A 13,051-nucleotide genomic window follows, 5' to 3' on the forward strand; every position below is an offset into this window, starting at 1 on the left:
CAAATCTATATCCGAATTTTCTAGAGTAATAAGATGAATCTAACTAAAATTTAATATCCAACAAAGAAAATGCTGAAAATAAAGTTTTTTTTATATGCAAACTGGGGTTAGGCAGACCCCCACCGGTTACACAGCCGTACTATTGGGTTTCGAACTTGCAACCTCACAACACAAGGTGACGAAAACTAGCAGCTCCTTCCAGACAAGCGGAGGCCCACTTGCTGATAATAAGGTGTTACATGTAAAAAGTGCTGAAAGAACGACTTCAGTCTGGACATGAATGTACAACCAAGAGAGTACCGATCCATTTATATTGTAACAAAAATAAGATGATGTGTTTCTAAAGTAATTGAGATGGGTTTATAGCACAGAATTACCAAGATGCCCTTGTATAGCACAGAAATCACGGAACCACCACCTGAGTGCATTTTGGGCATTCCGAGAATTGAGAGCCAAGAGACGTCCACAACGCTGATCTCTCTCTCTCTCTCTCTCTCTTATCCATGGTTAGGTAAGAGATGGGGACACGCGGTAAAAGACACAAGAAGAGGTCCTTTGATAAACAGTAAGGTCGAGGCCGTGGGTCCCACTCCTCCTGGGCCCACTTGCTGAATAGGGGAGGCCGAATTGAGGGTGTATATTAAGCCGTTTACATCAAAACAGTCAAAGGGAGGAAATGAACGAACAAACTACACTAACAAAGAGGCCTCTTTAATAAGATATTCGGAAATAAACTTATCTATACACTTCTTTTTTTCTCAGAATTGACATCTTTTTCTATACCCCATTTCATGCATTTTGATACAATGATGACAAATTTTAAAGCACGGTCAGAGGGGTTACCACCACCGTCAGATTCATCAGATTAATAGACACCAAGGAAGAGCGAGCCACACTTCCTCTCTTATCCCTCAGCTCTTTTCTAAGGAAATGCTGATCCCGCACTTATTGAGAGGAGCCAAAAATCAAGATACTGAAAGTCCCTGCTTCCAACAATTCTTTCCAAACACTGTAAATGAATAGACTGGATAGATGTTTGAGCACATGAGCAAGCTGTTGGGACTGATTAATCACACGCAGCTGCCTGTCTCACTGATTCTATTTTCAAAACCAATTCATTCTTTCCTTTCTCACCACTATGCTTGGAGAAGGCAGATTAACAAGGAGAGATTCTCCTCTTCTAATCATGTGCAGTGAGGAAATGGAGTTGCCCATGTTTTCCTTTACTGTGGTTATTGCCAACCATATGATATGTTCCTCCACTTGAAGGGTGCAACCCTTCCCAGCTCTGGGCGGCCCCTGCAGAGAATGCAAACACAAACACAAACTGCGGCGATGGCAAGCAACGACTGAATGTACGACCGGCGAAGCATCCCCCCAGGCAGTCGACCTGGTCTTCTCAATGCGGCGACTGAGCATCTTGTGCAAGAATTCTGCTGACGTGATGAGGGTTTTGATCTCTGAGAGTCTGGTAGTGGTAGGATGCAGGACTCTTCCATTGATGAAGTGTACGAGTGTACAACAGTGATGGAAACCTGCCCATTTGCCTTGTCCAATAGTTTCCTCTCAACTAGCCTGTTGTAAGAATGGTGATTCTTAGTTAAGGCATAGCCATAAGGAGAAAACCCACTTGCATCTAGTGCTGAAGTCCATGCATTCAACCCAATCTGGCATAAGATCAACACATACAAAATGAAATAAGAGGATAGCTAACACTCTGATCAGATCATGATGAAAAAAGGGACTTTCGAATTGATCATGCTTACATCTTGGGGATCATTCGTCAATGCATCAACCAAGTCTTCAGATCCTTGAGCACAGGCGGCTAGATGCAGAGGAGTGATGCCACCAGGCCCAACTGAATTGGGAGCAAAAAGGTAATCCTTGGAAGAATCCGAGCCTCCGCAACCGCCATAATGGAGAAGCAAATTGACCATTTTGATGCACCTCCTCTTCACTGCTCTGTTCAGTAGCTGAATTTCTGACAACATTTCCATCAACTCTTCCATAAATCCTTCCCCTTCCAAATTTTTCTCCATAAGAATATCAAGGAGCCTTTTGACTAATGTAGTCCAATCCCTCTCAATGGAGAAGACAATGAGATACTTGAAGCGATTATATGAAAAATCTTCATCTGTGGAACCTTTGTGTCTGTTTCTTCTTTGGAACAACCATCCAAGTTCATTAAGGAAGTGGACGATGTCCTTGCCAGAGCTTGACAATCCACCATCCTGCACTTCATCACCTGAGTTCGCATTCAATTGCCTCATACCTTGCTCCAACTCAGGTTCCAGACTTCTCAATTCCTTACATGTATCTGCATCTGCAATTATGATGGGGAAGCTGTTGCCTTTGAAGCCATTCTCAACCTGCAACTCGCATTCACAAGGAGATACTCTCAGAATCACAAAATAAACAATATTGCTAAACAGGTTCCAAAGTAACAAATCCAAGAGATGAATAGCAAAATTTACCTCAATAAAGCATCGGCCAAATAACAAGGATGCTCCACCAGGAAAGCTACAACTTACAGAACCAAGCTCATCATTGGTGCTTATTGAATTTTCACAAACTTCTGCAGACACATATCCTCCCATATACGTGCAGTGAATCCTAGAGAAATTCCACTTCAGTATCAAAGAGTAGAAGAAAGCAGCTTATAGTTTGAAAGAAAAAGTTGCACAGGAAAAACATTACACTGACCTGGTGCCAGTAACTCTCAAATTTCGACCCCTCAAAACAATGGACGTTTCCTGCCCACTTACCACTGCCAGCGGAGATGCATAGACCAGTTCGGGAGCATTCCAGTCTCTCCAGGACCTGGACAACCTAATTTTCCCTGGAGGATTGATTGACAAAAAAATCATGCGAGGAGAACATAACATTCTTGTCAACTGAATGCTTCAACATTATAATTTGCACTCACCATCTTTATGGGATGCCAACTGCCTATCCATGTTAACAAGGAAACGACCACTTCTCCAGAACTCTGAGCCAGAGTTCTGGACAAGTGAGATGACATGCTGCCGAAAGTCTTCAAGAATCTGTGAGGCCAGCATACACCATTTGAAAAGGAATAAAAACAAAAAGCTCTGAACAAAAATCAGATGCGTGATTGGAAATCAAGAAGGAAAATGAAACATACTTTTTCCCAAACAAGGCAAGGCATTGATAAATAAACTACGAGGACAACACAACCTGGCCTTATATAGCTCTCTATCTCTGATGGACTGTGTGAAAGCCAATCCAAAATCTGAAGTGGACAGTAAAAGATTTCCTATCAATATGTGAAATAATTTGAGTTCCCAGCCTTTCCTTCCTAGAGAATTTTACCTGTAGCCGAAGTGCATGAGGGAAGTCACCAGGGTTCTTGTCAAACAGCTTGAAGATTATTCGCGCCGTTCGATCCTATATTAAAATAAGCCAACCATTTTCAGTAGCAGGTAAACAACATTCCTATTACTCTGGAAGGAGGCATATATGAAAAATACAATCAGTGAATGAGGATTAGAAAGCTCACCTGAACATCAGAATTTGAACTAGATGGAGAATGATCAGACCCAGATGAAGATGTGTAGCCTGCTCCTCTGACCAGTGACCCTGATTCCTGTCCCCTACAAGCTAAACTCAGAACAACTCCATTTTCAGCTATTCTCTTTTCACCTTTCAAGAGATTCAAAGGTGAGCTCCATCTGTTACTACAAGTGGCCTCTACTCTCAAGCAATCATCTACATAAGTTGACACTCTCTCCTGATTTTCCATTTCCTCTGCAGAATGCAAAGGAAATAGCTTTTGCACTATGGGAGAAGATGAAGAGGACCTCCCCTCTATAGGATTAGAGCTATCAGATGAGAAATACTTCCTACCTGAACCCAGTTTTGGACTATCATCTTCTGGAGAAGAAATAAAGAGCTGCAATGGTTTACTTGGTTGAGAAGGTCGTTTAGGATGCTCTAAAACATCAGGTGAAAGAAATGACTTGCTTGCCTCAAACACAGATGAAGGATGGGGTGTGCCAGAGTTATTCTTTAATTTGGAACCAACCACATGATCCTCAAAGTTTAACTTCATCGAAGGATGTTCCTGCTCACCCATGTCATCAGCACCATGAGTACGATTGTTAAGGCAATTTGATGGAAACTGAGTTCCTGCAGAAGATGCCGCAAGTGCAGCAGAAAGGGCTGCCAGAAAATCTGAGGAATTAGCAGCTTGATTCCCATTAGCTTTAGATGCATATTCTGAAGATCGTGGCATCTGTTTACCATTTAGATCCATGTTTCCTGGTAAAGAAAACTGACCACTCATGTTGCGGGCAGGTGGCAATGAATTTATCCTAGTAAGAATCTGAAGAAGATGGTTTTCTTTATCAGGTAGTGACAGACCATTGCTAGTTATATCCACATTATTCCCTAAGATGAGAAATATTGTGTCAAACAATATCATATAACATTTTCACTGCTAATTCGTACAAACATGCAAGCAAATAGCAGTATAGCACGGAGAATCATCCAACAAACATAAAGAGCACAACAGATGGTGACTTTTGCAAAGCAACAAGAAATTACTTAAGAGCACGTCCACTCTTTCCTTTGGTTAGAAAGACCTTGCTACAATCATGCAGATATTCATGAACATAAATGGAAGCACAGAAAAGTACCGCACAGATCAAGTGCTAGAGCATGTAAAAGTGTTAAACATGGCAATTTTGACCAATGGTTGAAAATAGATTACAGTCTAGGAAGATGAGTCATGGTAATGGATAAACATGTCTATGCCGAACGTGAGTGTGCACACACACACACACACGGCGGAGAAAACACACAAGGTTAAAGCGAATCCTTTCTACCTTGCAGACGATCTAAAACGGTCAGCAAATTAACAAGGTCCAAGTTCCCACTGCTACTATTTTCCCTCCCCCGAGAGAGCAGCACATTTGAAGATACATCATCCGGCTGAGTCTTTCTTCTGCGTCTGTTATGCCCCACAAGCCTACGCCTGCAGCTTCTCTTCCCCTCATCAAACTCCTGAAGTAGATGAAACCTGCATGGACAAGTATGACATGAACCATCTTGAGGACAAAAACTAGCACCTAAGAAACCAGAAGAGCTGAAAATCAGTTACACCATTTTCACCTGCTACACTGTTGGCAGAATCTCTGCATTTGTTTTCCAACCAATGCTTTGGTGGTCTTACTGTGGACTTCACAAACCTTGTGTCGCCGATGATAATCTTTAGCATTCGATAGATCCACTTTACAATCATCCACCTGACACATCGGGTAGCTGCTGCTGGGAGAACCAGATCGAACTCGCTTGTTTGGCTTTCCCGCAGCATCATCCACCATCAAGTATGAACCACTCCCCAGCTTCAGTGAGAGGTCTTCCGGATCCTCGTCCTTTGCATTCTTTCTCAAATCTGGCAGATTGTGGCTTTCATTTCCTCTGCCCTTGTCAGCCAATTCGACAACAGAGGTGCAATCCTGGCCCTCATTACCGACTGGCTTCGCAACAAACATGACACTGTCCCAACCCCATGCATTCGGGTTCCAATTTGCCGATGAACCTCTGAACTCAACCAAGTTCAAAGGCAGATGTTTCGGTTGGTGGCAACCAGTGTCAGCCCAGGGCAAATCGCGTTTCTTGGCCATAACAGCTGCATCACAGAAGCGTGTAGGAACCGCCTGGCGGATGAATAAGGGACAAGCAACTTGTGGACTTCCCTCTCCTTCCATTTTTATAGACCCCAAGACAATCACCCTAATTCACTGTCACTGCACCAAAATTCAATGGGCAAAGAAAAAGAAATAAAATTAAACCTCCCAGATTCAAAATCACCCTTGGTGATCATAACCTCTATCAAATGCAAATCCAACCAATCAAATCTCACATATTATATATAAACAAATTAGAAAATAAAATTCTCATCATATAAGTGGCTGCAAAATCTACTGTTTTGTTACACCAATTTTTCAAATGGATCATGGCAAGCAAACTACATATAAAACACAAATTAGTAACTAAATTCTCCATTCTGAAACCAAAATCAAAGGGAGAACTCAGGAAAGTCCAAAAAGAGAGAATAAACTTTCAGAGTCAAAATTCACCATTCTGGTTTCGCTTATCCAAATTAAAGGTAACGAGCAAAATAAAAATCAATTAAAAGAAGAAGCGCCTCTCTTGACGTATCGAAAATAAACGAACAAATTACGAAAAACAAACCTGATTTTTGTTATTTACAGATACAGTCCAGCCTTTGGGATGTCTAATCAACCAAGCGCCTAAGTGAAGCTATTCTTTTTCAGCTTATATGAAGAAAATGTCAAAAATAACCATTAGGTACTAAACTTTCTTCCAAACTAAACCACACTGCAGATATACCAGCAAACATTTTAGGCTTACCTGACAGCAACCTTTTTTATTTTCCTTCCAGCAGCTTTTATCATGATAAGGTCTCGCTCCTCTCATCTTTCATTGTTATCTGGAAAATGTAGACGAAACCATGAACCCCTCGAACGGAAATCATATACACTCCGACGGGAACCTTTTATGGCTTCACTTGAGCCTTGCGGACGTCTCCATAATTACTGCAATATATGCACTCTGGTGAGCTTACACCCGATTCCTATATGAAGCTACGGATGATCTCTGTTCAACATGAAAATTGCCTACCATCAAATCCCTGTTTGCATAAAATGTCCAATTAAAACAGCACGTATTTTTTGAAATAATAAGAACCATCCGATTATAAACATAAATACCTATCAAAAGCACCATAGGAAAAGGAAAAATCAAATGAGAAATTATCATTGCTTTCCCTAATTTCTTCGTCGAAACCCCCCAACTCACGATTGACCATCCACCTGATTCTCCTCATTCTCTCCATTGAAATAACGACCACGTAATAAACCCATCAAAACATTGTTGGGGAGCTCATACCTTGAAAGAAATTAAACTAAATAATCTACAAATGAAAAATCAGGACACCCACATGCAAAAGTTGGTGCATGGGTGCCAATTTTGGATGAGAGAGATTATGATGGAAGAATATTGTAAAGTTATCAATAGGAAACCAGTACACATCTAAGGGAGAAAGAAGTCGCCGGGATTAGACTTGGCGTGAAAGTGAGAGAGGCTGAAGGAATCAAAACAGAAGAGAATGAAACAGTGAAAAGAGGAAAGGGCAAAATGTGATCTTATTATGAAAAAGAACAAAGATAAAAAACGGTCTTTTGCCTTGGGTAATCTATACCTTGCAGACGTGGAGAGAGGAGCTTCTACGTTTATCTATAGCGGAGTCAAAAGCTCTGGAGTTGGTACCTAAAATCTGAAGGGTTGGTACTTGTAAATACGCAAAACGTTGGGCACCATTTTGTAATTTGCATAAAATAAATCAACCGTAAGCAAAAAAATCTGACACTACCGTTTCCCTTGAACAGACTTTGCCCCTTCAGAAAAACTAGGGCTTCTGATGACGATCAATGATCCAGTAGCTGAGAAAAAGAGGACAGCGGAATCGACAGACCAAAAATAACACATATAAGACACGATCAGTAGCATACTTTTAAATTTTCATTGCCGCCGTCAGCACGGCCACAAATCTGAACGGTTTTCCGACCTCCGCCGCGCGAAATCCTGTATCTGCTCCGGAAGCGCATGGACAAAATCTCCCGATCTCACATCTCATCAAACGCCGGAAAAAAAGGAAAACCGCTACTAGGACGGAACGGAAAGGATTTCTCTTTTGGTGCACAAAGAAAGGAAGAACCGCAATAAGCCCAGGTCTCTGAACCATGTGTGTGCTTAACAACTAAACAATGAAAACTTCGTTGAGGATTAGCTCACATGAGAAGTCGGAACAAAGAACACGGCAAAGAAACTAGCGCAACAGTGCTCGCGGCTCCCCAGATACCGAAAGCAAAATCCTGCGCTCGAGATTCATTTTCTCTATTCTTCTCTTCTTTCTCTCGATTCCACTGGCAGAACAAAAGAGCAGGGGAGAGAAGGAGCATCGGAACATAGAATCTCAGTACGAAAGACGAGAGAGAGAGAGAGAGACGCTTTTGCTTCTTTCCCTCTGTGAGCACTTGAAGAATCCACTGAATATTTCAGCTCGAACGGAAAAGCAACGACTTTCAAACTCTACACCATCGTCCTTGCTCTCCTCCTCCTCTTTCTCGTCTCTTCTTTTTCCCAGAGAAAATTTTAGATCCCAAACAGCACGTTTACCAAAGCTATCGACCTTAACCGTACTCCATCAAAACGAGAGATGAAGAATGCTTGCTTCCCTCGGTGTTGACTAATGATAGTTAACCATTTTAATCCTATTGATTAAAATGCAAATGAAGACCATAATTACTAAATTACCCCTCCTCATATTCAACTTTAATACGGATGAGGACGTGGTGGTGTATGGGCCGTGGTAGTTTCGTTCGAAATGACTCTTGTACCCTTGTAAGAGGCTTGGTAGTCTTTTCCGTGAGTTTTTGAAACATAAAAGGAAAATTAATTTTTTCAGACAAAATTTTATGTAGAAAATGCGGGAGATTTGTTTTGTTTTGAGAAGAAAATGCTGGAGAAATTGATATCGACGTATCAATCGTTTTCACAATTTGAAGACATTTCCATCAACTTATGCAGCAGCTAACTAGGAATTGTGGTTAAAGATATTTTTGGTCTTTAAAATATTTAGTGAATTAAATAAAAGAATAATCTAACATTAAACTAGTTATGTTTAACAGTGGATTCAATCTTATTAAAAAGATTAACATACTCTTAAAAAAATTTATATTTTAAAAAATGCAGAATTACTTTTTTTAGCATTATAAATCTTTTTGAACCAATTGAAAAGTTAAACTCTTTTTTCAAAAAAAAAATAACTTTATCAATCCAAGTTATTTTTTGAATCTAAAAAAATAACCATGTATCTTTAAATTTTAATTTTTAAAAAATATTGTAATCATTTTAATATAATTGAATCCATTTAAATACAACTAATTTAATATTAAATTACTCTTTAAATAAAAAGCCCATTATATTTGAAGGGCATATTTTTGTTTAATTACTCAACGCGCTTCGATTCGCTTAATCGTTTTCTTCAGGGCCACGACTTTTTGTGTGATGCTCAATGGCAAATTAGTCATTTTGCTACGAGCATGGCCCGATGGGATCGTGCTGATCCTCCCGAGATCGCAGCCATCCGCAAACTTGTGCTGTACTATACGAACGACCCAAGGGGAAGGCGTTGACAGTGACAACTGAGCACGCGAGGAACGCACCTTAACCATGGTTAAGTTAACGTGGGCCTCCCCCCGAGAGAGGGATAACGACATGAGGGCCTTTCGAGCCATCCATATTAAGATGAACGGTGTAAGTTTCGACACGTGGAGAGACGAGGGTGGCAAGGTCGAGGACGTGCGTACCAGACGTACGAGCGTGGAAAAGGGAAGTAAAAATCGGGGAGGAGGGTCGGACGAGACGTACGAACCTGGAAAAGACAAGTCGTTGGGTGGTGGTGATGGGGACAGCGTCGGACGGGACGGATTTGGTGATGGGTTGTCCGTATCTGTCCTCGCCCAAAGCCAGTGCCATCTCATCGTCCACGCTATCCCGACTTTGTGATAATTACGAAATTGCCCTGATGACAGCATCAACCAATCTGATTGTCCTTTGTCCGTTGGGAACTTGGGAGTCAACGTTGATGCCTATCTATGTACGAGCCCGGCTCGAGCCGAGCCGAGTCTCAAGAAGCTCGGCTCAGCTGAAAATATACTGTTCACACTCAGCTCGAGCTCGAAACCGAGCCTGAACAGTCTTGTTAGAACTCGGCTTGTATCCGAGCTAGGGTCAGCTCATGATAGCCGAGCTTGAGCCGAAATCGAGTAAATCGGCTGGTTATGCTTCTAACTATAGTGACAAAAGTTTTTATCGACAATTTCTCGTTTTTTCAAAAACTTGCGAGAAATTGAAAAAAAAAATCATAAATCTTGCATTTTTTTGGCAAAATCTGGGCAATAAAAAATTTAATTAAAAAATATAAAAAAATTTTTATAAGAAAATATTAATAAAAAATATTTAAAAATAAAAATACATAATTTTTTTGCAATAAATAGCCGTTTAAAACATAAATATCACGTTTAAATCACGGTATTTATGTTTTTTTTCATAAATCTCATGATATTTTGAAAATCTTGCGAGAAATTGCTGTTTTAAACTTTTAGGCAATTTATCGCAAGATTTTCGTAAATCTCACGATATTTGTCACTATGCTTCTAACGAGCCAAGATCGAGTAACTCGGCTTTGTAAAGTATAAAGCCTGTTTATTTTTTAACACTTTATGTAAATCTAAAATGAAGATTTTAATTAGTTTCCTTGTATTCTCTGCATAAATTGTCCATGCTATAAATGCAGAAATTCCATTGTGTTCCCAGCATAAACCGCAATAGTTTGATTATAGAACCTTGCTACAAGTTATAAGGACTAAACTAAATGCAAGATACAATTCAACCATATATTATTAGATCTTAACACATTTCACAAATCTACTCTTGATCACATAAGCCTTGATTCACAAAACTAGTTGCATAGTTTTAATTTCTAACAAAATATCAATAAAAAGTCAAAAATACTATTTTGATCATTCTTGCATATTTATCAAAATTGAGGTGGGGGTGTTATCTGCTAAAAGAAATAAAAAACTGAGAAATAGAACTTTGTCTGGCTTGCAAGATTTTCAAAAAAACAAATGAATAAGTTTATCAAGAATAAACCAACATAAAAAATTTAAAATAACTAAAGCAAATGCTTAATGGATTGTATAAGAGGTATGAATGTGAAGTGATAAATTTGTTTTTACTTCTCAAGAAAATGTGATTTAGGTTCTTCATCATTACCAACCTGTGAAACAAAAAAAGTTTATTAAATCAATCATAATAAAAAATAAACTACACAAATTAACATGAAGATATTTAGTTTATGGATTTATTATTACATTTAAAAAAGAAAAGAACAGGTCATATATTTCACTAATGCATGGTGGGCTAATTTACCACCACATATCTCATAATATAGCCAAAAAAAAAGCAAAAGGAAGAAAAGAACATGTAGTATTCACTAAATGACCATCATGGGATTTACCACCACACATCTCATACTATAGCCATAGAAAAGCAAAAAGAAGAAAAGAGCATGTTGTATTCATGACCATCATTGGCTAATTTACCACCACACATCTTATATTATAGCCATAGAAAAGCAAAAAGAAGAAAAAAAGAAAAGAACATGTCATATTCATTGAAAATCAACGCATTCAATATCAAATGAAAGTAAAAGATGCTATGTAAAAGCAATTTGCCTAAATATTGCAGAAAATCTTAAAAGTCATATAGACATCATGTGGAAGTATAAAAGAAAATTGCTCGTCTTCAAAAGCACCAGGACATTAACATGTGAAAGCAATATTGTTTGAAAATTTACATGGGCATCCTCTAATAGATATTATTAATTGGACACAAAGTTGAAAGTGCAAGAACAACTATAAAATTGCATTCATACAAGAAAAAAAATCTCATGGAGCCAAAACAACTATAAAATTGCATTCATTCAAGGATAAAAAATCTTGTGGGGCCAAAGAGAGCGTTAATACACAAAGACTGGCATTACAAACAGTAATAGGTGTATGGTGATGTTTATGAAAATTTGGTAACATCATTACATGCAGAGTTACTTTTCATATCATTGTTTTATAATAATTTTCTAGTTATAAAAAACTTGAGATCTAACTATTGCTGCATTAATTCCAGCCAGAGTGCAGGTGTCTCCAGCTAAAATTCAAACCCTGAGAAAAATGAGTTTGGGAATTGTGTGAGTAATTTGTGTTTGAAATTAGACAAAAAATCTGCCCTGAAAATACAGTAAATTCTGCACCTGCTCAGTTGCAGAATTGGACTCCATTTAACAAGCAAATTCTAAGCAATTTACTAAAAATAAATTCACCAAAATTAGCCTGAGAATAGATGAATGTGTCTATTTTTTATGAGCATAAGTTTCATCAAAATTGGAATTCTAAATTGGGAGATCTGATTTTATATATATATATATATATATATATATATATATATATATATATATATATATATATATATATATATATATATATATATAAATCAGATCTCCCAATTTATATATATATATATATATATATATATATATAAATCAGATCTCCCAATATATATATATATATATATATATATAAATCAGATCTCCCAATTTATAAATATATATATATATATATTTATATATATATATATATATAGAGAGAGAGAGAGAGAACCTGATGCCAGCAAAAATCAACAATATCTAGAAATATCTAGACTGCGATTTGTCTAACAGTATCTAACATTAACTTAAAATTCACCATCATTGGTAGTATTCAACATCTCTACTTGGAAAACTGTGTTTCTGATCTAAATCCAAAATGGAATTTGCAAAACTGTGATTTATCTAAAGAAAACTAGAAATATCTAACATTATCTAGAAAAGCAGTGATTGAAAATTCAACAATATCTAAAAATATCTAACATTAAAAAAATTCAAAAAATAAATGAAAACTATATCTCTATCAATTGAGATGTACGGTGGTAATTGAATCATTATATGGTTAACTCATATATAATGATTCATTCCTATTTCTATTAACGTGGGCAGATAAGGTGCAATCATATTGGACACCAAAAGCATGGCACCTGACTGCCCTCCACCTCTAGGTATAACACATGAACTATGGGGCTCAACAGTGAGATGAGGAAGATCAACACTCCCAAAACAAAAATGAGAAAGAGAGACAAACCTCATGGTTGATGATTCACTTTAGTGAAACCAAAACCCTCCATAACCTTTTGTGATCGATTTAGTGATTCTGAAACACAAAATTGAAAAAATCCTTAAAAAGTCAACATAAAAATCACATAAACTAAAATAAAAATGAGAAAGATAGGAGAGGACACACTGAAACCCTTCCCCTTGAAAGGATAACGATAGATGAGGAAACCTACT

The 13,051-nt window shown here is 38.1% G+C and overlaps 1 protein-coding gene across 7 annotated transcripts; it reads right to left on the minus strand.

Annotated features, from left to right (window-relative positions):
• Positions 1–690: 690 nt before the first annotated feature.
• On the minus strand, positions 691–8,260 carry LOC149828860 (squamosa promoter-binding-like protein 16). 7 transcript variants are annotated; one of them, XM_090017765.1, is made up of 14 exons: positions 7,560–8,260; positions 6,400–6,679; positions 6,220–6,302; positions 5,134–5,771; positions 4,848–5,041; positions 4,264–4,410; positions 3,521–4,182; positions 3,334–3,408; positions 3,146–3,253; positions 2,927–3,044; positions 2,704–2,839; positions 2,475–2,613; positions 1,767–2,369; positions 691–1,667 (listed from the first exon to the last, which is right to left on the minus strand). In XM_090017765.1, the coding sequence occupies exons 4-14, from the start codon at positions 5,730–5,732 to the stop codon at positions 1,233–1,235; spliced, it is 3,216 nt and encodes a 1,071-aa protein (XP_089873891.1). In that variant the 5' UTR covers positions 5,733–5,771; positions 6,220–6,302; positions 6,400–6,679; positions 7,560–8,260; the 3' UTR covers positions 691–1,232. The 7 variants fall into 7 exon arrangements, with proteins under 7 accessions (XP_089873891.1, XP_089873886.1, XP_089873887.1 ...); XM_090017760.1 differs by having other exon boundaries at positions 3,521–4,410; positions 6,220–6,679; positions 7,560–7,738; positions 7,843–8,260; XM_090017761.1 differs by having other exon boundaries at positions 3,521–4,410.
• Between the last annotated feature and the right edge of the window lie 4,791 nt (positions 8,261–13,051).

The sequence above is a fragment of the Nuphar pumila genome, chromosome 9, assembly GCF_984573655.1.
Source record: "Nuphar pumila chromosome 9, dmNupPumi1.hap1.1, whole genome shotgun sequence".
NCBI lineage: Eukaryota > Viridiplantae > Streptophyta > Magnoliopsida > Nymphaeales > Nymphaeaceae > Nuphar > Nuphar pumila.